General features: G+C 38.5%; 2 protein-coding genes, 1 long non-coding RNA gene and 9 other non-coding genes across 14 annotated transcripts; 11 read left to right on the top strand and 1 right to left on the bottom strand.

The window, feature by feature from the left end:
• The first annotated feature begins 3,513 nt into the window (after positions 1–3,513).
• Positions 3,514–9,792, top strand: LOC117402347 (uncharacterized). 3 transcript variants are annotated; one of them, XR_004544446.3, is made up of 13 exons: positions 3,514–3,548; positions 4,339–4,385; positions 5,519–5,560; positions 5,935–5,981; positions 7,109–7,142; positions 7,423–7,479; positions 7,685–7,715; positions 7,966–7,995; positions 8,168–8,216; positions 8,564–8,611; positions 9,112–9,143; positions 9,333–9,421; positions 9,673–9,792. It is a non-coding gene; the product is annotated as an uncharacterized LOC117402347 (long non-coding RNA). The 3 variants fall into 3 exon arrangements; XR_004544451.3 differs by having other exon boundaries at positions 9,008–9,143; XR_004544449.3 differs by having other exon boundaries at positions 7,031–7,142.
• On the top strand, positions 4,193–4,270 carry LOC117414880 (small nucleolar RNA SNORD74). Its single transcript, XR_004546315.1, has one exon. It is a non-coding gene; the product is annotated as a small nucleolar RNA SNORD74 (small nucleolar RNA).
• LOC117414885 (small nucleolar RNA SNORD74) lies at positions 5,373–5,450 on the top strand. The gene has a single exon (XR_004546316.1). It is a non-coding gene; the product is annotated as a small nucleolar RNA SNORD74 (small nucleolar RNA).
• Positions 5,805–5,868, top strand: LOC117414924 (small nucleolar RNA SNORD75). The gene has a single exon (XR_004546324.1). It is a non-coding gene; the product is annotated as a small nucleolar RNA SNORD75 (small nucleolar RNA).
• LOC117414842 (small nucleolar RNA SNORD79) lies at positions 7,256–7,333 on the top strand. Its single transcript, XR_004546305.1, has one exon. It is a non-coding gene; the product is annotated as a small nucleolar RNA SNORD79 (small nucleolar RNA).
• Positions 7,535–7,617, top strand: LOC117414891 (small nucleolar RNA snR60/Z15/Z230/Z193/J17). Its single transcript, XR_004546317.1, has one exon. It is a non-coding gene; the product is annotated as a small nucleolar RNA snR60/Z15/Z230/Z193/J17 (small nucleolar RNA).
• Positions 7,800–7,883, top strand: LOC117414899 (small nucleolar RNA snR60/Z15/Z230/Z193/J17). Its single transcript, XR_004546319.1, has one exon. It is a non-coding gene; the product is annotated as a small nucleolar RNA snR60/Z15/Z230/Z193/J17 (small nucleolar RNA).
• On the top strand, positions 8,964–9,027 carry LOC117414919 (small nucleolar RNA SNORD78). Its single transcript, XR_004546323.1, has one exon. It is a non-coding gene; the product is annotated as a small nucleolar RNA SNORD78 (small nucleolar RNA).
• On the top strand, positions 9,186–9,259 carry LOC117414875 (small nucleolar RNA SNORD47). The gene has a single exon (XR_004546312.1). It is a non-coding gene; the product is annotated as a small nucleolar RNA SNORD47 (small nucleolar RNA).
• LOC117414832 (small nucleolar RNA SNORD81) lies at positions 9,483–9,557 on the top strand. Its single transcript, XR_004546303.1, has one exon. It is a non-coding gene; the product is annotated as a small nucleolar RNA SNORD81 (small nucleolar RNA).
• Positions 9,793–10,887: 1,095 nt separating the features above from the next.
• LOC131738144 (uncharacterized) lies at positions 10,888–15,859 on the top strand. Its single transcript, XM_059031905.1, has 2 exons — positions 10,888–11,178; positions 12,088–15,859. The coding sequence occupies exon 2, from the start codon at positions 13,239–13,241 to the stop codon at positions 14,082–14,084; it is 846 nt and encodes a 281-aa protein (XP_058887888.1). The 5' UTR covers positions 10,888–11,178; positions 12,088–13,238; the 3' UTR covers positions 14,085–15,859.
• A 275-nt stretch (positions 15,860–16,134) lies between these two features.
• Positions 16,135–21,147, bottom strand: LOC117403609 (E3 ubiquitin-protein ligase TRIM41-like). Its single transcript, XM_034005842.3, has 6 exons — positions 19,855–21,147; positions 19,052–19,147; positions 18,511–18,744; positions 18,090–18,109; positions 17,186–17,313; positions 16,135–16,924 (listed from the first exon to the last, which is right to left on the bottom strand). Exons 1-6 carry the CDS (start codon positions 20,434–20,436, stop codon positions 16,368–16,370), a joined length of 1,617 nt encoding a protein of 538 aa, XP_033861733.2. The 5' UTR covers positions 20,437–21,147; the 3' UTR covers positions 16,135–16,367.
• Positions 21,148–21,601: the final 454 nt, after the last annotated feature.

The raw sequence follows: 21,601 nt of genomic DNA, 5'->3' as shown, positions 1-21,601 counted from the left end.
TGATGTAGATTTTTCTTCTGTTCACTCACTTTGCATTTTGTTAATTGATAAATATAAACTATTAACATGTCTATTTTTGAAAGCATTCTTACTTTACAGCATTTTTTCACACCTGCCTAAAACTTTTGCACAGTACTGTATATTATATGTGAACTGAGTCGGTGATGCTTACTGCTGAGACAGAATTATAAGAGGCTATCAATAAAGGACTTTGACATTATTTTTTTTAGTGTACATTATTGCAGCAGTGACAGGCAGACACCTCAACACTGGTGTTATTTTGTGGTACGCGTTAAAACGTGGTACACCTTGTACTGCGCTTGCCCCGGGCATGTGTAAATTATTTTATCTCAGAATTTTTTTCTTTCACAATTTCGCAAATTTATGTGACTTTAACTGATGAACAACACATTGGGTTATCTAAAATTGTAAATATATACATTTTGTGGGTGAACTACAGTTTGTGTTGTTCGTAGTGATTTGTGGAGTATCTGAGCACTGACAGTGTACCATTTTCTGGCGTTAAACGTTAAACGTTAAACATATTGAGACGATGTAGCACATATCTTATTGCCACGCAGTTTTGGGAAACAAAATATAGTGTATCACAACACTGCAGTGTATTTCTTTGTTTTTTTTAAAAAAATCTACATAACCAATCATGGCTTTCTGCTGCCATCTAGAGTTTACTTTTGAAACCGAACCAAACAATGGATTTCTCCTATACTGTAGCTTTCTAGCACAAACAAAAAACAGCAGTTAATATTATTATACATTAATTGTTATCTGCTAGTGTTTGTTAAGGTACACATACATAATATTGTTATGTAAATATTAAAGTAAATATATAATATAAAAGTTGGTTAAACAACTTTAAACATAAAACTGGCCTTGCTTGCTAGCATCCCTTATAAAAGTTTCCCATACTAAAAGCATAGCAAAAAACATGATAAAGCATATGTAAGCAGTGTAAAGTTCAGAAGGGTATGGTAAAGCATATTACAAGACATGGTAAACTATGGTTAATGCATTGTATGGGGAAAGCATGGGAACACTTCAAAATTACAATGCTAATTTACTAGTAAACTTTTATAAGGGTGTTTCAAACCTGTTTGTGAAGTAACCGCCTACAAACCACACCTTTTATACTGTACTTTCCACATAATTAACAAATGACCTCATTCCCATATCCCTCAGAACAGGCTGTCCCAGTCCTCCTTAATGAACTATGAACAATCTTATTAAATAACTACTATAAAAACACCCTTATATGAAATACATACATATATGTCGATGTGTTAAAAATAAACAAACACAAAGAAAGGTAGAATAAACTTTATACAAGCAAAATTGGTGTACAAAGACATAAATGGAACAAAACAAGAAACAATAACAAGCACACTTCTAATCAATAGCTGCTGTAAACATTACAAGTTTGCTACAGGACCCTGGAATAAAAGGCTTGCAACAAAAGTTTCAAATAGTTTTCAAACAGGCTTGGCCAAAAGAAAGCAGGTTGCAACACTGCTTGAGGTGAAGCACTGGGTCTCAAACAGCACTTATAAATAAATAGAAATAACATGACACTCAGCAAAGTAAGTGTTTAAACAAATATCCCAAACGAACCCAAAGGAAGTTAAACTATGAAGGTGTTTTAGGGTTTGGCAGGTCCAGGATGTTGTGTCAGTTTGTTATCAGATGTGTCTCGCACAGTATTAACATGTTTGTGAGAAAGAAGGAATTCCCACGTGGTGTCAAAAAACTCAACCATGAAATCTGAAATAAAGGATTTGGATTAATTAGGGAAACACTGAGTTTGTCGGTGAGCTGAAGATTGACTAGTCGCCACAATAATGTGAATAATGTCGTATATAAGATAACGGTTGGTGCTGTTTGTGAAGACAGTGTTTAGTAATATGAATACCTCTCTGGTCTCATTATATTTTTCAGTAACGTGTAACTGTAAGGGTTCCTTTTTCAAACAGGTAACACAATCTGGTGACGGATCACATTTTATGTGAAAAAAATCAATCAGAAAGCCCTTCAACAGTGTTAGTCAAACGTTGCATAACACACATGAAAGAGCTGTCCAATGCTTCTTGTTAGAAAATGGCGTTAGAGGAGGGAACAAGTGGGTTCGCTAGCTGGATCTTCAAAGAATATTTTGAGCTGCAGATTCACCAAACCGGAAAAAAAACATCTCGGTAAACATTTTAACTGTAAATAGTAAAAAAAAAAAAAAAAAAAATCAAAGTAAAGTTACTGTAACTAATTACAATTGTGTTCAAGTAAGTAGTAACTGTAACAGATTACTTTATAAAGTAACTTCCCCAACATTGCAGACCACACTTTATTTATTTAATTTATGTATTTTTACTTTGCAACAAAAAGTCTACAATGCCTTCTAACTGGTATCTTGTTTTAAATGTACATTTCCATAGAATACATGGATGAAGGCTATATTTGCATCCTGAGCCATTCTAAAAAAAAAAAAAAAAAAAAAAAAAAAAGGCATAATACCACAGTAATTCCTGTAGAGGAAAATATACTTTAACTTTGACCGATTCGACTCCTCGAGGCCATCACTTTCAATTCAAACACAAAATGTCTCGTTTTCAATCACTCGACAACAGCCACAGTACAGAAATGTTCATTAATCATCAACAAAATGAGAATACGTTGAAATAATTCGTATCTCACAGAAACTCTCTCCCTCTCCCTCTCCCTCTCCCTTCCCTCTCTCTATTTATAAGATGGTCTCACTCTGGAAGGCCATTGGAAGTAAACCTGTACCACCAAGCTGTCTAAAGCTGGTTCAAACGGGTTGTTTCTCAATGTTAGATGAAAAGAATGTTAAGTGTTCTCTAGATTTATGTTACTAAATATGACTCACGTACAGACTGAATGGACGCCTCCTTATATCCCTAGATGATTATGATCCCAAAGGGGAATTAAAACGGCAAAGGGTCTCCTTAACCCTCCTCTGTTCCTACAGTTAATAACAGGTACATTTTTCACATCATAATTTACTATCAACTGACACCAGATACAAAAGAATAGAGCTTTTATACGGAAAACAAAAAACCAGGGCGATAAAATCAGTACATTATTAAACAGTCGAGTCTCGAATCTTAACGGAGCAACCTTATTTTTAAAGAACTTAACATTCTTTGTATTTTTATGTTGTCACCGTTAAGCTAAAGCACAGCAATCATAATTTTGATCAATTAAAAAAAAATTCCACATGGAAACCTATTTTTTACTGACTGCCGAACTTTCATTTCGCATTTGCCACGTGACTGAATTAGCAGCAACATTTTAGGTAAATAACTTTCAATTTCAATTTATTTTATATACAAGATGTTTAAAAAATACATCGTTACAGGTGTTTTACATCAAAAAGTTTTTTATTTTTATTTTATTTATTTATTTTAAAATCGTATTCCTGGCACGCCTACATGCCCCATGATTCAACGGGCCGGTAGACTATAAATACCGACAGCACCCATCATTCTTTCTCAGTCTGCAAGCAGTTTTCTTAGTGGAAGGTAAGTGGTGTGTGTGCAGAGAATATATGTTGTAGTATTTTCTTTTTCTTTGAATGCTTGTTGTAGTAAGTATCGTTCAATATTTTGTATGTGAAAGTGCATGTTGATGATTACGCATTTTGCTGTAATTTGTCGAGTAAAATTTGACTCTGTCCGTCTCGCAGTAAGCCACGTGTTTCAGACACGGCCCAGCTTGGTTCTCCTTGGTCTAAGGCCGACTTTCATATAGTAAGATCCAATGGACTACAAACATAAAATGTTTGTTTTAAATATATTTAATTCGCCGCACATGTTGCGAGATGGTAGTATAGCATTCTATTTTATTACGAAATAAGGATGCTAACATTCAGTTTGTTCTTGCTCTGAAAACAGTTCTGCAGTCCAGAATTGAGGCGTATGCTTCTCTTCATCTAAATTGATATTATTGTAGAGGCGAGATAGTCTGTCTCGTGCTGTACTAGTAAACTGCACAGAATCCGTGCATGGGCGCGGTTGTAATATCTTCAGTTTACCTACAAACTGTACTTAAGTGGTTTATAGTACAGATTATTACAACGTTTTATAGGTACGTTTAGAGACTAAACTAGTTGTCTGCATTGGGTTTATCAATCGTTGCAGCGCATCTTCCGTGAGTTTGTTCAGCATGTACTTGCATATGATGAAATGAGTGTTGGTAGGGACATCTGATTGCTGATGAAATGCCAACCTCTCTGAATTGTACATGGATTCGATGTACATGGTTCTCTATTGCATTGATCAGTGTATAAACTAATACCCCTTTTATTTGTAGGGTGGTCACTGTCCGAGTCTAACACAATGATGCAATCCAGAAGAGAGGTGTGTAGTTCTTTTAATCTAATATACGTTATTGTGCAGCGATGTGTAATTCTATAGGAAACCACACAACACTGCATGGGAGGGGTTGTAATATCTTCAGTGTACAAAAATAGTGGTTATGGATTGGTACCGTAATCGCTCTTTTGAATGGCTGGTCTTGCGGTACTTCCCGTCGTCCATGCGCCTTAACATTTAGTGCTGTAAAGTAACATTGAATGACTGTGTTAAACTTGAAACTCCCCTGTATTCTGCTCCCCATTAGTTTCAAGATAAGCGTATTTATACTGTAAAATAGGAAGATAATAACGTAGTGTATCACATACTTTGTATATTACTGAAATTGTAATAGCATTCCCAGCCGCTGTCATACAAACCTTTGAACAAGTGTTGTGCTGAATGTAGTCTGAGTTGTACAACAGAAGCGATTTTTTACCTGAATAAAACCACTTGTGTTGTAGAACAGCTTGTAAAAAGGTTACTTTTTGTTATAGGTACGTTTACTAAACTAGTTGTCTGCGTTGGCAGTACTCAAAGTAGCGACCATTTCTTTTGGCTAGTAAATATGTCGCCTACAGGCCACCACTTTGTGCTGTAACATATGCACTTATCAATATTTAATAACAAATTGTATATTTATTAATACCTTTGGACCCATATTAAAACATATAATACGGCATTTTGGTGCTACGTCACAGGCGCATCTGCCCATACAGATCGTTATGTTGCTGTATGCGGAATCTCTAGACTCATTAAAAAAGAAATGCATCTAAATATTTTACGATTTTCGCTACATCAATCTAAATGGAAGTGGTAAACGGACATTTTAATAAATTTCAATGCAGTTATGGGTAGCCATTTTCTTTTTCTGGTGACCATAAAGAGAAATGGGAGCCTGCTGGCGCCAAAAATAGCTTACTTTGAGCACTGGTTAGGTTTATCAAATGCAGGTTAATTGTTGCAGCGCATCTTCCGTGAGTTTGTTCAGCATGTACTTGCATATGATGAAATGAGTGTTGGTAGGGACATCTGACTGCTGATGAAATGCCAACCTCTCTGAATTGTACATGGACTCGATACACATGGTTCTCTATTGCATTGATCAGTGTATAAACTAATACCCCGTTTATTTGTAGGGTGGTCATTTTGACAATGCTGCTATCCAGAACCAAGCAAAGGTATGTATTTTTTTATTTTTTTTTTGCATTTCTATAAAGATGAATTGTGTACCCACTGATTATGTGAGTTGCACAGGAACACTTGAAGGGGTGGTAAATCTCATGCTTAAGAGATTTCGTTTTTTATTTGGTAGCAGTAAATGCAATTAATCTGCCAGTTTAAATTCTGGGATGTCCTTAATGCATATCTATCTATAAAACATTAACTGACTGTTTTGATCCTTTTTTTTTTTTTTTTTTTTAAAGCCTATGATGAGTTTTAAAGAGTAGTGGTCAGAAGTGATTTCTGAAATCTTAATACTGAGGCTTTTAATGCAGTTGTAGAATGTATGCAGAGTTTCTAAATTGGAAGTAAATGATTTGTTCTGTTGCAGGTTCTGGTTTCTGGGGGCACTGGATGCAGCTGGAAATCGTATTGAAGGTAAGTGTAGTAAACACAAACTGCTATGAGGCTAGATTTCATGAGCTGAACAGACCAAGTCACGGCCTGCTTGTTTGGGTATATTGCAAGTAGTTTGTCACTTGCCTAATGGAATAGAGAATCGGCAGTACCTGCAGGGCACAACCCTATTTCACTGTGGGTCTGCTTGTCAAGCACACAGACTTGTGTCCAGTTTCATGAAATTACCCATTTTTAGGTGTAGGATATCAAAGTATCTTGTTTTGAGGTTGTGTTTCAACATGGACCTTTCTGGTAGCTTGGTACAGATCAAATGCTCAACTCCTGTGCCAGTGATGACTCTCTATTTGCTACTCTTGACCTACAAGGATGACGAGACCTGCAACCACCATTTGCAGTAAATCTGAGGCATTTGCTTGAGCATTTAGAATTTAACAGTACACCCTCGCTATAATGGCCTTCATTTATAACAAACCTGGACCCGCAAAGAAACGCTGTCTGTACGCATGGGATGTCACATCCACAGTAAGCTTTTGTCTTTATAAAAAGTGTAACTGCCTTGAATCGTTATGTTGTAGCAAAGCTGGAAACCTAGATTTTTTTTTTTATTTATTTTTTTTTTTTTATATAAGTAGCACAGGAATATGTCCTACAGGTTGACAAAGCACTGTTTTGGCTTCAGCAGCCATGTGACAAAGTTAAATTGAAGGGATGGGGGGGGGTGCGTGACTAATGCATGTATTTAGAAAGTCCTAAACTGTCAATCGCACAACTAAGATATGGAGTAATTTAAATTTGAAACCCTCGCACCATCTAAATGAGTGCTGTGGCGGTTCTAGTGTTAACTTGCTCCAACAGTGTAGTTCATTTTGATTTCACTGTAACAAACCCCTCAATATAACAAACAAAAGGCTTGGACCCCAACAGGCTCATTTATAGCGAGGGTGTACTGTACTTTATTTTTTTTCCCCATTTTAAGTTAGACAATTTAAATGTGTTCTGACAGATGTTTGTATTGAATGCTGCCAACTTTTAAAATGTTACATTTAATGAATACTCTTGCTTGGTAGAAGTGAACAATGAGGTGTTGGGATGCTTGCTGTGAAGTGGATCTGTGCCACTTCTTAACTGTGCAACTTCTATTGCAGTGGGTGAACAAAGCTAAAGATGAAGACTTCACAGGTATGTCTTGCATAAATCATGCAGATTAACAGTGCTGTACCAAATGTTAAATCAAATTAGATGTACCTTTTTTAATTGGCACTACTAACTGGGTTGCATTGGTGGAGATTGACTGCTGTTAATGATGAATGTAAAAAGATGGGAATCTCTCTGAAATGCAATGAAAGAAAGCCCTTTTTACTGAAATTGCAGTCCTTTAGTTCATTGACAACATCAGTACAGCTGGGGAATTCTTCACTCAAATGTCTAATTCCTGATGTGATTATTTCTCCCTCTGCAGTTTTACGTTGGTTAAACCCAGCCCTTGAAGCAAATCCATCTGATGCCTTTCAAACTGGTAAGTTTTTCAGCTTCGCCAGAGTACAGCAGCACATGTCTGTTCTACAGCACACCTGATACAATGATGATCCCATAGTTCAGCTGAATTCTGTGATGAACAAACTGCTTTGTCTTTCGCTCCTAGCTGATGTATCCTTCTCCTGTTTGAGGCATTTTGGTGTTGAGTAGAATGATACTAAACGTGTGGTGTTTTTCTAATGCAGATGGAGAATTGCATTGACCAAGGACAAACAGGTGTGTATTCAAATCCCCTTTTACTTAACTCAGGACGTGGGTTTACAATTGAGTGTCCTGTTAAGGTTATGGCATGTAATAAACCTGATACAATGATGATCCCATAGTTCAGCAGATTCACCGTGACGAGTAACTTGCTTTGTCTTTCGCTCCTAGCTGATGTATCAGTCCAGTCTTTTTTTTTTTTTTTTTGGGTGGGGGGGGGGGGGGAAGAGCTTTTGTTTAATTTGAGTTGTCTTTTGAATTGCAGGTGGACAACTCCTATGCCATCTAACAAAGGGTATGTACTGCTTGTGTAGCCATATTATGTATTTCCATTATCTCTGAAATGATGTTTATGAATCAGGTCTCTGATCTTGTTGAGGATATTCATTCAATTCTGATCAAGAGGTTGCACATCTTGGATGACAAGCTTCTCTTAAGCCAATTACTAACTTTACTTTTGTTTACAGGGTTCAGTGCTAATTATCCTGATTTGCTGATTGATGGTGAATTTGCAGTGTAAGTGACTCATGCCATACACTTACCTTCTGTAACATGTGCATTTTCACCCTTGTGAAAGTCTGAGGAACCACTTCCAAGCTATGAACACTAAACTTAACTGGTAAACATGTGGTCCTTGGCAAAGAGCTGTATGTGAAATCTTCATAAGCATAAAACATTTAAATATCTAAATATACTCCACACTCTAGCCTTGATGATGAGAGAAACCACATCTGACTTGTGCATGAAGTCTCTATTAGCTCTAACTGAAATGGGCAGAGTTTTTTTTTTTTTTTTTTATATAAAAACAAACTTCTCATTGTGTACCATTTGTATATCTAGAGTAATCCCTTCTGTCTTTACAGGTGTATGATCGAATAGCTGCATTGCCTTGACTCTGGGGTGTTCTACATGTAAGGATATGGCTACTTGTATAATTTATTGGATGCAGAACTTTAGAGAATGGAATATAGTGCCCATGTGTTATGTACGTTGCCCTTCGAGAACATTTGGTTAGGGCATTCTGTGAAACGAGTTGAGCATCAGAAATTGGATATGGAGGAATTGGTTTTTACGCATCACACTGTTTTTTTTTTTTTTTTTTTTATGGTTGTATAATCCGGATACTGTTGCTACTTAAACTTGTATTTTGTAACCGATGTACTTTGTTCACCTGGGCAAAGTATTTGGACACTTATGTAGGCAAATTTACCCACCATAACTGTCTCGTAGCTGGCTAAATATGTAAGGTAGAGTTTGTGGGTTTACTAATGATGTTTTCAAATGTCTGACCTGAAATCTACATGTAGAGAACAAGATTACTGAAGAACCCAGCAACCTCACAGTAGAAGGCTACAAGACCTGGTTTTGTGTTGACTAAATCCATTTTTTGTTTTGTGTAAACCTTTTACAGGTTACTCTGGCCTTGTAGTTCTGTGCTAACAGGTAAGGCAATCTCTTGTGTCCTGGTGTGTTTTGTAAAAATCTAACCTGTGATGAACAGATTCTGCCAAATGAATCCAGCTGATTATACTCCTTACCGTTCCATTTATTCTGAGGTTAAACACTACATGATACAAAGATATATATTTTTTCTTGCCAGCTGTTAATGTGTGTTTTTTTTTTTTCTTTAAGATACTGTTGTGTAACCCCAATACCTGGATAAAGATCCTATTGGAGAGGCAAAAGTTAATCTCCGAGTTTTAAATTAAGCCTTAACCAAGGTAAGTCTGGACAATTGCAGTGCATTGGAACTAGTTAAGACATTGGTTGAATTTTTAGCTTTGGGATAAATGATGAATATATTCTTGAACTCTCTAACTGATTTGTTGATGACAGACAGAATTCTGATTTATCCCATTTTTGTACTGGTTTTGTGATTTTCATTTTCACTGACCAGGTCAGTCTCTGGTGCTGCATTACTGTAATTCAGAAGATTAAGTATAACATTTTAATGAAAGTGTTCTGTTTTCAGGGATCTGCAGTCTTCCACCTGGTGCAACAGTCCTGATTAACTGGTTGCAGCACCATCTTCAAATCTTAAAGAACTTGGTTCTGTACACAAAATATTTGCATTAAAGATTAATACATTTGATAGTTTTGTGCTTGTGTGTGTTTTTTTTTTTTTTTTTTATATAAATATAAAATCTGTTTCTACACTGGGGAACTTAGGTGGCATGTAAGCTGCATTAGCTAAGCTTTAGAATTCTCTCATTACACACAGCTGTTCCTGGGGGTGGCGGCAGAGAAAGAAGGGTGCATTAAGAAAATGGACACAGTCACATTACATGTGGTTAACCCTGTGATGGAGGTATTAAGACAAGATGGATGCACCCTGCTGAATATAGCACGTGGCAGACTAAGCTTCAACAGACAGTTTTCACAATCTGATTCATGTTCAGGCCTGTGGAAAAGTTGTTTGCTGTGTTGTTCACAATGCTGAGTTGCACTGATAAGGCAAACACCTGCAGGGTTCACACACAGGCCTGGAAAATGAGAGGGGGGGGGGAACAATAGCCTTGTGACTGGGTCTTACGTGACGTGCGTGGATCAGCACTGTTCAAGCAACACAGACATGGAGGGTAGGGGAGTTGAAACGCAGGATTTATTAATACAAACAAATTAAATAAAAGGTGGTCATGTGCTGTTACTAGCCATGGTAACGGACAGAGGACACATACAGCAAGCTGTACAAAAGGCAAAATAAAACAGTACAAAAACTACAAATAAAAGGTGCCCCAGAGGGCGAGCGCGAGCCTTAAAACGAGGCGTCTAGTTCCAGGTACCGGCTACACTACGTAACCCTTGCTATACATCACATGGGATCACTATCCCCTAACTAACCTACTCATGAGCCAGTATTCCTACAATGACTCGTGCTGCTTTATACGGCCTGGGCTGGGCATTGCCTTCACAAGCACCGCTTGCAGTCTCAGGGTTGCGTAGCTGTCGTTCCTGCAGAACGGACCCTCTCCTCCTGAGTATACGCCGTTCCCCTCTGGCATGGCGTTATAGTCGCTTCGAACCATCTCCGACGGATGCTTTTGAACCGACGGACACTCGATCAAGACCCGCCCACCTGCTGATTGAGGTCCAGCACAGCCAATCACTTGCTGCCCTTCCACCCAAGCCTAGCAGGCAGCAAGTCTCAATCGAGCGCCCGTCTGGAAACAATAAACCAATTTCCCCATACAAATGATATCAACACTAAATACACACATGCAGGGCAATCGCCCTGCTACAGTCCTGGAAAACTGAGTCGTGGAACTATCATAAGATTACAGATGCCATAGTAACTCTAACGAATAAGCAGTTGCATCAATTCAAAACATATCTAGGCATACTTTAGCTTGTATTGGCGCACAGCGCCAACATCAGAGTCCAGGGAAGGTCAATTCAGTGCAGGTTGAAAACATCAATAACTGCGCCGCTTGATCACACTCGGTTCAAATCGTCAAGGACAGAAACTGCGATGTGAGAAGTAAGACAATTTGTGTCACTAACATGCATTGAAACTGGTTGTTATGTTTAATTGCAATTACTCTGTATGTTAAAATCTAGCTGGAATCAAATTTAGTAACGATAACAAGCTACCAAGCTAGTCGACTCATTGTTGGGGTGAGAGTTGGTGCCTGAGTGTGATCCTTTTGCTGTGGTAATCTTTTCTCAGAAACGTAGGCTACTGGTAGCTAGCTAATCTTGTTGGGGAAACAATATGCAACATGAAAGTTGCTGTTGTGCAGTGCTTCCTCATTGACAGATTCATGCTGGCTGCGGGTAATGCATTGAGAATGAGAGCGGACTTGCAGTCATGTGCGCGCAAAACGTGTATCAACATGTGAAGTCTCTTATCAAAAACTCAAACCTCTGTGAATGCACGTATGAGTGCTTGTACTGTCTTTGTGTGTGTGTGTGTGCCCACCCAATGTGTATCTCCTTGTAGTCTCTTATCAAAAACTCCAAACTCTGTGAATGCACCTATGAGTGCTTACTGTCTTTGTATGTGTATGCTCTTACTTTTGGTTGTGTGTGTGGATCTCCATAGGTAGGCTGGTCTCTTTTCTCAGTATGTGACTGAAGGGTGTGTGCACGTGCAGCTGACTCCTCATGACATTGACTATGTAGTTCAATTAAGCTAGAACCTAAACCCTCATTTGATATTATAGCTTGAGTAATAAAAATCCTTTAGAAGGCAACTTTGTGTGTGTGTGTTATAATTTTCATTGGTTTGATATCATACAGAGCAAAATCATACAGAGCTCTCACTCCCAAGTTGGAATGAATTTAGAGCTCTATTTATGGTGGCTCTTTGCTAATCGTTACATTCATTAGACACTTTTCTATCTCATTTGCAAATGTGATGTAATGTTTTGCTGTGTTTTATTAAAAGGAGTGAGCGAGGAGGTCAGGAAGCCAGTGCAAGTTTAAAGTGGAGTGGAAAGAAGAGCATCTGTTCAGAGACTGGATAGGGGAAGTATCAGGAGATGTGCACAGGGCATATTGCAAGTTTTGTAGTAAGTCCTTTGTCGGTAATATGGGCATCTCAGCACTCGAGCCATGCACGAGGCCAGGGACATCTGAAAGTAGCAGGACAGTTACAAAATGAGCCTTGCATGACACATTTTATGAGAAGGCCATCTGAGACAGCAGTTGAGGCAAGTGGCAGTCAGGGACGAAGCACAGGACCACAAACGACCAATGCAGAGGAGGAAAGTGTCAGTCAGGGAAGAAGCAGAGCAGGACTACAAACATCAAATGCAGGTGCCAGTGAGGGAACAAGCTCAGGACCACAATGGTCTTCCTCAGTTTCAACTTTTTTTTCGAACGAAGCTGTACTTGAAGCAGAGATCCGCTGGGTTATCAAAATGGTGATGTCACACTACTCCTTCAATTCATGCACAGATGTGGCTGACGTTTTTGGAAAAATTTTTCCAGACACTGAAATTGCAAGGAAATTTTCGTGTGGTGCAACGAAAGCAGCCTACCTTGTATGTTTTGGTTTGTCACCATATTTCAAAGAGAAGCTAATCAAGGACATAAGAATGTCAAAGTGCTATGTTATCTCTTGATGAATGCTTAAACAAAGTAGCACAGACAGAACAGATGGATGTGGTCGTTCGATATTGGCGTGAGGATGAGTGCAAGGTTGTGGTGCATTATCTTGACTCAGAGTTTTTGGGACACACTCAAGCAGAGCGTCTCCTTGAGAAAATCAAAATACATTTATCTCCTCTTGATCCCAAGAAGCTCCTTCAAATCTCCATGGATGGCCCAAAGGTCAACTGGAAGTTTCTGCGAATATTTGAAGAGGAGAGAAGATAAATGGACCCAAATCTACCACATCTGCTCAACCTGGGAAGCTGTGGTCTGCATGTTGTTCATGGCAGTTTTCAACAGGGTGAGAAAGAGACTGGTTCGAAACTGGGAGAAACACTGAGAGCCCTGTGGCAGCTCTTTCACGACACACCGGCCAGATGAGACAATTTTGCTGACTTGACGAAAACAACAACATTTCCTCTGAAGTTTTGTGCCCACAGATGGATGGAAGATCTGCAAGTTGCAAAGCGTGCAATTGAGAGATGGCCAGCTGTACTCCAGTACATTGACAGCCAAAAGAAACTTCCTAAAAGCAAAGTTCCAACCTCAGTGTCCTGCACTTTGGTGAAAGAGGCAGCTGCTGATCCACTCTTCAAGGCAAAACTGCATTTTTTTGCATTTGTTGCAAGACAGCTGAAACCATTTCTGGAAACCTTTCAGACAGATGCACCAATGGTGCCCTTTTTGGCAGAAGAGCTGCAGTCTACTCTGATGATCCTGCTGTCTTGTTTCATCAAGAGAGACGTCCTGGAGAACACAAAGACAGTCCTCCAGATGCTCAAACTTGACGCACTGGACAAAACACTGCATGTACCACTCAAACAGCTTGACATCGGCTTTGCCACCAAACAAGCTCTGGATAAAGCATCACAGAAACTTCAAGCAAATGCACTGAGGGGACAAGAGTTCAAGAAGGAATGCATCACCTTCCTCGCGACAACCAGCAAAAAGCTGTTGGAGAGAAGCCCTCTGATGTATCCTGTGGTAAGACTTCTAAGCTCCCTTGACCTGGTTGAGAACCTAAAGGAGAGGAGTCTTATTTCACTCTGCTTGGTCCAGGATTCTCTGGTTGGACGTCCCATGGAAGATGCCATTCCAAAAGCCCTTGTTCAACATGCCAAGGCGGCAAGGATGAGATATGTACAGTACCTAGAGAATGAGAAGAAAAAAAAAGTTGCAACAGAGAATGACAGGAAAAGAAAGGAGCTAATGTCTGACATAGCACACCAGACAGCGAAGAGGCAGAAGATTATCAACAGCATTGAAGTAATGCAGAGAGAGGCGGATTAAATGGCAGAAAAGGCAGAGAAGAAGCAAGATTTCACACTACTCTCAAAGTCAAACACCTACCGGAAGAGTGTCACAGAGAAGAAGTCAGGTGACAGCTCTGGACCAGAGTCTTGCACAGTTAAAAGAGAAAGTGAAACAATTGAAGTAAAGAGACTAAAAGGTGTTTTTGTTTTTGACAGAGAAATAGCTGTGTGAATATGTTATATTGAGTGACTGAACGTGAATAACGTATTCCATATCTGTCCTAAAGTACTTATTTTTGTTGTTTCATTTCAGTTCAAGTTATGACATTGGATGTGCTTTTCATGTTTCTACTATTCTCCACTCCTTGTTCTGGAGAGGTGCAGCATGTGCAAGATTTTGTTTTGGTGACAAAGGTCGTCTTGCTGATTAATTGATCAGGTGTGTTAATGGTGGGCTGTATAGAGAGCCTGCACACACTGCAGCTCTTCAAGACATGAAGTGAAGAATACTAACCTAGTGAAAAGTCTGGGTGGAAGATATTAAAGTAGCCTAATAAAGAAACAAGATGATCAATACTGAAGTTTAAAAACATGAAGAACACAAGCCTATTAGTAAATCTTTAGATATTATAGTAGTAAAGAAAAGGGAGGGTCAATATTGCTGTTTGAAAATGGGTTCATTGATAGGTTTAGAGATTGATTAGCACCAACTTGGTGCTGGTGTGTGTAGGGACAGTCCATAGCCTTGAGCTGTTCCCTTAGTTGCCCTGTAGGCAAGCACCAGGGTCTTGAATCTGATGCACCCTGTCACCAGAGGCCAGTGGAGAGGTGTGACATGACAATGTTTTTACACATGAGGTACCTACTGAGGCTGTGTGGCAGCCAATCATTGATAGTAATTGCGTGTTTCGCCACTCAGTGAGTAATGTCTCCCTATTTATTGTAAAATGTAATTGAAAATGTCCTGAACAATTATTTCTTGAAAAGAGTGGGAACCCTGACCTGCCATGACCCCTATTACCTATTACTGACCCCTATTACTGCCTGGATTTATTACAGTAGGCTTGTTTGACATTATCATAAACTGCCCAGGTGATATTAAGAGACTTTGTATCTGTACTGCAAAGTAGAGGATTGTTCCTTTCTCTAGTTAACAGACCCATTGACCATGTTTTTCAAAACGGTAACTATGCAAGTATCATAAATATATGTGCATGTAAAAATGAACTGACACATTCCTCTAGATAACCTCAATAACATAAAGAATGTCTCAACTAAGTTGTATCTCAATGGGATGAACAGTGAAATATCTTTATTAGAACCTCCTGCCAATGCTTCTCCTTCAGTCCACTTTAACAAATAGATATGTCTTATTGATTCTGTTCTTTGATCTCTGTATGCTGCTGATTAAGTTTGAACCGCACTTGTTTTTATTGTGTTGCTTGTACATTGCAATTGTCTTTAATTGTTTTCCAGAACCCCCTTGTAAATGAGGCCTCAGTCTCAATGGGTAAATCCCCTGGTGAAATTAATAACATGAAGAAAATTAGCCATAACATGTGAACGAAACATAAATAATGCTTGTCAGGTGTGTTATGGGATAATCAAATAATCTGAAAGTTTATCAAATAAAAAATAAATAAATACAGTTCTATAGATATAAGAAATGCAATTGTAACATTTAAATTTTTAAAGACAGATGGGCATCTCCAGATTATGACACTCAATATACAGTACGTTGCTTGTGCTAAAGAATGTCCAAACCAAGTTTCATTGCTATTGGATCTGTGCCGCTCTCTCTATATCTAAGTATATACACAGTATACTGTACTCCAGTGCTTCTACTTTATCTGACTTAAACATACAAACAGGGAATTAGAAGGGCCCTTTTACAGTCAAATATAGTATTTGTGCAATTAACTGTCAAGAGTTATAAGACTTATAAGAGTGAAATATCTTTATTTCATGTTTTCTGTCTGTCACATACTTGATTTATAAATAATTGACAGCAAGTGCATTCTTTAAAAGAATAAAAAAATAATAAGCAAGTGCAGGAAAATACAGTGTCAAAAATTGCTAGGAAACACTTGTTAGTAGGAGGTCTTAACTTTATTGACAGTGGTTACTGACAGACATATGATAAAGGACTCTGGGGTTTGCATTCCCATGTAGGAAGCTGCTCATACAATACTGTACATTCTGAGGACTGCTTTTAATAGTGCTACATCATGTGGTACGCTCACAAAACTTTGATAAATGCTCAAAGAATAAAGATACATCAGGTATCAACCATCACTGTTCCCTTAAGAAGAACACATGCTTAGAAAAGTATACTCTTTCGTACCCTCATTGCTTCAGTAACAAATTCTGTGTCCTTCTCAAATTTGGGACAAAAGGCGGGATATACGGGTGCTTTAAAACTGCAATAAAATGTGTACAAGCATTCAAGCAAGTCAGCATCATAGAAGGAAAGAACTCCACTGTCGTTGTCTAAAAACAGCCCTATTTTGTCTGGGGTCTTGTTAACACTGAATGAATACATGAGTAAGTTGTGCTGTGCGCAGAAGTGCTGGCGGCTCTTGCTGTATGACAGGGCCCAGGCCTTGTCATTGCTCCCGAGCTTACTGTCGGGAGGATCCCTGGAGATGCTTCTGTAAGCAACCCCTACAGCCCACGAGGGGAGTCCTCTCACTGTCACCTCCCAGCAGTGCAAGCCAGTGCTGAAGGCACCAGTGCCAAGCACACAAAACCAGCTGCTAGAACTCTCACAGTCAGGCTCTTCCATGCTCTGTTCTCGAGTTGCGACGACTGTGTTAAGCTCGTTGTTTATCTTCAACTGGGGATGGGCTGTCTTTGGATCCAATGTTATCTCTTCATCTAGAAGAAGAAAAACAGCCAGGAAAAAAAATACAAATGAGCAAAACAAACATTTAAATATATTTTACTTTAACATATAAAAAAAAACATGAAATGAAACGCGCTTGCCCACGATGATTCAAAACATATAAAGCTATTTTAAAAATAATGCTATATTTATGCAATTAACACAAATAAATGTAAAAGTACCATATACAATAAAACAAGGAAGGTTGGTTTTCTAAAATAAATATGAAGTACAATAATAATTGCACACAATACCTGAAAACGTGCCACGCAAACTGTTGAACAGAGGAATTCTTCTTTTGGAACCATCAGGCTCAGCAGTGAGACCTTTCATTATTTCCTGGATCTTAGGAGTACAAAAGCCCTTTTGATACAGGTCATTCCTAAAGAGATAAACAGAATGATTGCTCAAGTGCCTGTACTAATACTAGTGATGCTTACAGAGGCTTACTAAAGCTTTCAAACCACATAAGAGTAGTAACAAACACAACCAAACATTAATACAGAATTCAGCTTCTGAGGTTGAACAACTAAGAAATAAGTCACATAAAAAACATAACTTTTTCATTGGTACTGTTTTGTGTTTAAGGTTTTTAAAGGATTGCTACCTCTCTATTTGAGTGCTCTGGTAGAAAGGACAAGCATTGGCTATAGTTTAGCTCTCAGGATTCTGTTAATTTAGCTGTTCCAAGGGTTTGAACAAATATAGGAGAATGATCTTTTGCATATCCACTGCAGAAGACGTGGAATTGTTTCCATCATAGTATGAAGATGGAATTTGATAATCTCTCTTCTGGTTTTAAAGATCGTGTTTGGGAATTGATTAGAACCTCCTGCCAATGCTTCTCCTTCAGTCCACTTTAACAAATAGATATGTCTTATTGATTCTGTTCTTTGATCTCTGTATGCTGCTGATTAAGTTTGAACCGCATTTGTTTTTATTGTGTTGCTTGTACATTGCAATTGTCTTTAATTGTTTTCCAGAACCCCCTTGTAAATGAGGCCTCAGTCTCAATGGGTAAATCCCCTGGTGAAATTAATAACATGAAGAAAATTAGCCATAACATGTGAATGAAACATAAATAATGCTTGTCAGGTGTGTTATGGGATAATCAAATAATGTGAAAGTTTATCAAATAAAAAATAAATAAATACATACCATGCAACATTTTTCAAAAGCTGTTGAAATACATAAAAAGGAGTTTAAATTAAACATATTCCATTCAACTGTTTTAACTATTATAAATAGTAAAGGGGCTTATCAATATTTAACTTTGACACAGAAGATGTTTTATAGTACCACACTAAAATGAAGGGCATTTATATAGCACTATTTCATCTGTTAATGTAACTTACCTGACCAGGAAACCAGCACTGGGAAAATGCCTGTGTTACTGCTACATACGCAGCATCTAACATGATTTGTGGACTCCTAGTTTCAGAACATTAACACCAGTACAATTTGTGTGGATGTAAATGACAATGGTCAATCATAAACAGATTGCGACGGATCTGCTTCAATTTAGACAAGTCTGTTTTTGTACCCTGTCTAAAAAGGATCAGGATGAAGCTGTACTTGCCTGCAGCAAAGTCACAGGGTCTTGGTTTGACAAGGCTTTTTCCATAGCGGACACAGCTTCCTGAAGCTTTGTTTGTAGTTGTTCCAGCTTCTCTGCTTTATGTTTTATCAGGCCGCTTTCCTGCAGCTTAGCGACTGAAAACCTTTTCTCCCAAGCCTTCTCCTCAATATCTATGAACAGCTTTACTTTTTTCAAGAAGCCTATGTATCCTTGCTGTTGCTTTTCAAGAGCATCCTATTGTGAAGAAAGGGAAGTTACTGCTTGGATGCCACGCTGTTAACCAACGCAAGGTACTTCTGAACGACAATATCATTTTAATTAGTAGTAATACGGATTTTCAAAACTTCATATTTAAGAAAGTGGATCTTGAGTAAATATACTTACTTACTCATAAATCTGCATTCCCTATAAAATTTACATATGGGAGAATTATACCAATCTGTGCATATAAGCCAATGAAAAAAATTACCTCATGTGCCTAGTTGTGAAAAAGTCACATGTGCTTATGATCAAAATAATACCTGAAAATAATTTGCAGTACCTTTGAACAAGAAGCAGTTTCATCCAATTTCTGGAGACTTCCTTGGACCTGTGAAAGATTTTCTTTTATATTGCCAAGTTTGTCGAGACATTCCTCCTAAAGAACACAAACAATTATTTTAGTAATCAGGGGGTTAAGAAATTGCATTAAAAAGGCTCTTATCATCTATCAACAGAGTGACTGGAACCTGAACAAATACACTGGCAGCAACCTTTTTCATGTGTTTTTTGTTTTATAGTACAAATTCTAATGGCGGTCAGAAACCCTGCAAAAGACTACTGCCAGTAGTTTAACCTCTGGGCTTAAGAAAGATGTGTTTTTTTTTTTTTTTTATTGGCCTCAAGTTTAGAGCAAGGGATAAGGGTAGTTACATTACGAATTTGTTTTGTGCAGCTACAGCTACTTATTGCCAGTAAAAATCATGTATAAACATAAAAGCCTTTTTTCTACTTTCTATCGTTTGCATAATATTTTTGATCTGCAATTCATTCAGTGGCGGGATAACTTCCAGGAGGGAAGACTTTATCTGTGACTGTAACCTATTATGGAAACGTATTACTGTAACGCATATAAACGTATTACAGCGATCAGATAGTATATAGGTGTGTCTACTGTAACTTTACTTATAGAGGTACCGTCGTTTTATAGTTACAGGGTGGTGTCCACTTTAGTTGAAACGTGTCCAGATCAATAGTACAAGCTGTCCTGCATGAAAATACAAATCTGAATTTGAAACCCAGAGATCATTAGTGTATCTTGGTTACCTGTGAGGACACTTCGTAAGTTGTTGTTGGCCTACTTACTTTTACAATGTGTCTCGCCTCCGCTAGCTTGACAACGTCATGGCCAGCCAGGTGTTTAGTCTCAGAGGGCAGCATGCAATAAACACATAACGGGGTCGAGTCAGTTTTGCAATAAAGCTCCAGTTCTTTGCCGTGGTCTCTGCAGAGCCTGTTTGTTTCGGCAGTGGGGCTCACAAGCACATGCTGAAGGAAAAATTTGTTTTCCAAATGGGGCATAATATGCAAAGAGCAGTACGACTCTCCACAGCTGACACACGTCTTCTCGGCCGGGGCTCTCTGCTGACCTTTACAAACGCTACAGAACACGTTCGCCCCAGGCTGCAGCTGCTGCTGGCAGATCTTTTCAATAATATTGTGCAGCACAACATTCTTCTTCAGCTCAATCTCGGTTTCACAGGGCGCTAGACAGAGCGGACATGTGTAATGGGATCTGCCTCTTGCTGTGGTTCCTAAAGCTGACTTTTTTAGCTGATTCACACATTCGTTGCAATAATTGTGTCCACAAGGTAGTGTTACCGGCTCCACAAAAACGTCACGGCAAACAGCACAAATCAGTTCTTCGTTTATGGCGGCCGAGTCCATTTCTTCACTTTTCAGTTATGAACACTGCTGCATTTCGCAAATTTAGTCTGAGAACTAACAAACCAATCTTTAAGTGCTCAGTTAACGTTCCAAATGTGAATCATCGCATGGGCGTCACAGGACGTGCTTGATAAGATAGCCAAAACTAAAAACAAAGATACGATGTAGTACCGTTGTCACGCCAAATTTTGCCCCTTGCAGAATTGGGCACTACTTTGAGATATGCGCATGCGTGAGTGTTTCGTTGAAGTTTGCCCGTGTGATTACTTAAGCTATTAATGTGTTGTATAAAAACATCAAAACACAAGAGTCTGTGAACGGCAATGTCCTCACATTAAGTTACATTACAAATACCGGTAGGTGTTTAGAGACTAAAATTAAAGGTAGACTCATTTAAAATAATCTAAACGTATACATCACTCGCCCTTGTCGATACACTACACGCGTAATACGAGTACGTTTTAGTAAACTGTAATCTTGTATTAGCAGTGAAATTGCACCAAAGTAACTGAATTGCAATCAGCAGTATGGCCATTTTTGATGCATAATCCAAACAACGTTAGCGTAGTACCTGCGTAATGCAAGTTTCAGTAAACCAAAACCTAAGCAAGAATTAAATATAGCAAAGCACGGTTTAGCATAATAAATATAGTAATGAAACATGCCAACGCAAATGCAGACACATATGCCAATAATGTTACAAAAAGCTACATATATTTGGATAAAAGCGTCAGCGAAATTAATTGTGTAGCTATATTTGAAGTTGGTATAATAATGTACAAAAGTGAAGGTTTAAATTATCTAAATGGTTTATATATATATATATATATATATATATAGAGAGAGAGAGAGAGAGAGAGAGAGAGTTCTACTACAGTATGTGGCGAATGACATAACAGAAAAGATTTAAATAGAAATAAATGAGTGCAGTTGCCATGGCATCCAAACAAAGCCTATAAGTACCTCCACTGTTTTTCAAACACTTTCCCTTGACAAAGGTATTGTAGCGTGCACGGGGGAAGGCAACAGCAGGGCTGATAGGTTCACAATAAACCACGGAACAAGTTCAACGAAACACTCACGCATGCGCATATCTCAAAGTAGTGCACAATTCCAAGAGTACATCGCTGCACAACGAAGGCTCGCACAGCGTAGCTCTCGCAGG

The sequence above is a fragment of the Acipenser ruthenus genome, chromosome 10, assembly GCF_902713425.1.
Source record: "Acipenser ruthenus chromosome 10, fAciRut3.2 maternal haplotype, whole genome shotgun sequence".
Taxonomy (NCBI): domain Eukaryota; kingdom Metazoa; phylum Chordata; class Actinopteri; order Acipenseriformes; family Acipenseridae; genus Acipenser; species Acipenser ruthenus.
The sequence above is the reverse complement of the archived record's forward strand: the minus strand, read 5'-3'. Positions and strand labels throughout refer to the sequence as shown.

Coding starts and splice junctions, on each gene's coding strand:
- LOC131738144 (XM_059031905.1), top strand. CDS start 13,239: ATGGAAGATCTGCAAGTTGCAAAGCGTGCAATTGAGAGATGGCCAGCT.
- LOC117403609 (XM_034005842.3), bottom strand. CDS start 20,436: ATGGACTCGGCCGCCATAAACGAAGAACTGATTTGTGCTGTTTGCCGT. Junction 18,745..19,051: donor AAACTGCTTCTTGTTCAAAG/GTACTGCAAATT, acceptor TCTTCACAATAG/GATGCTCTTGAAAAGCAACA. Junction 16,925..17,185: donor TTTGCGTGGCACGTTTTCAG/GTATTGTGTGCA, acceptor TTCTTCTTCTAG/ATGAAGAGATAACATTGGAT.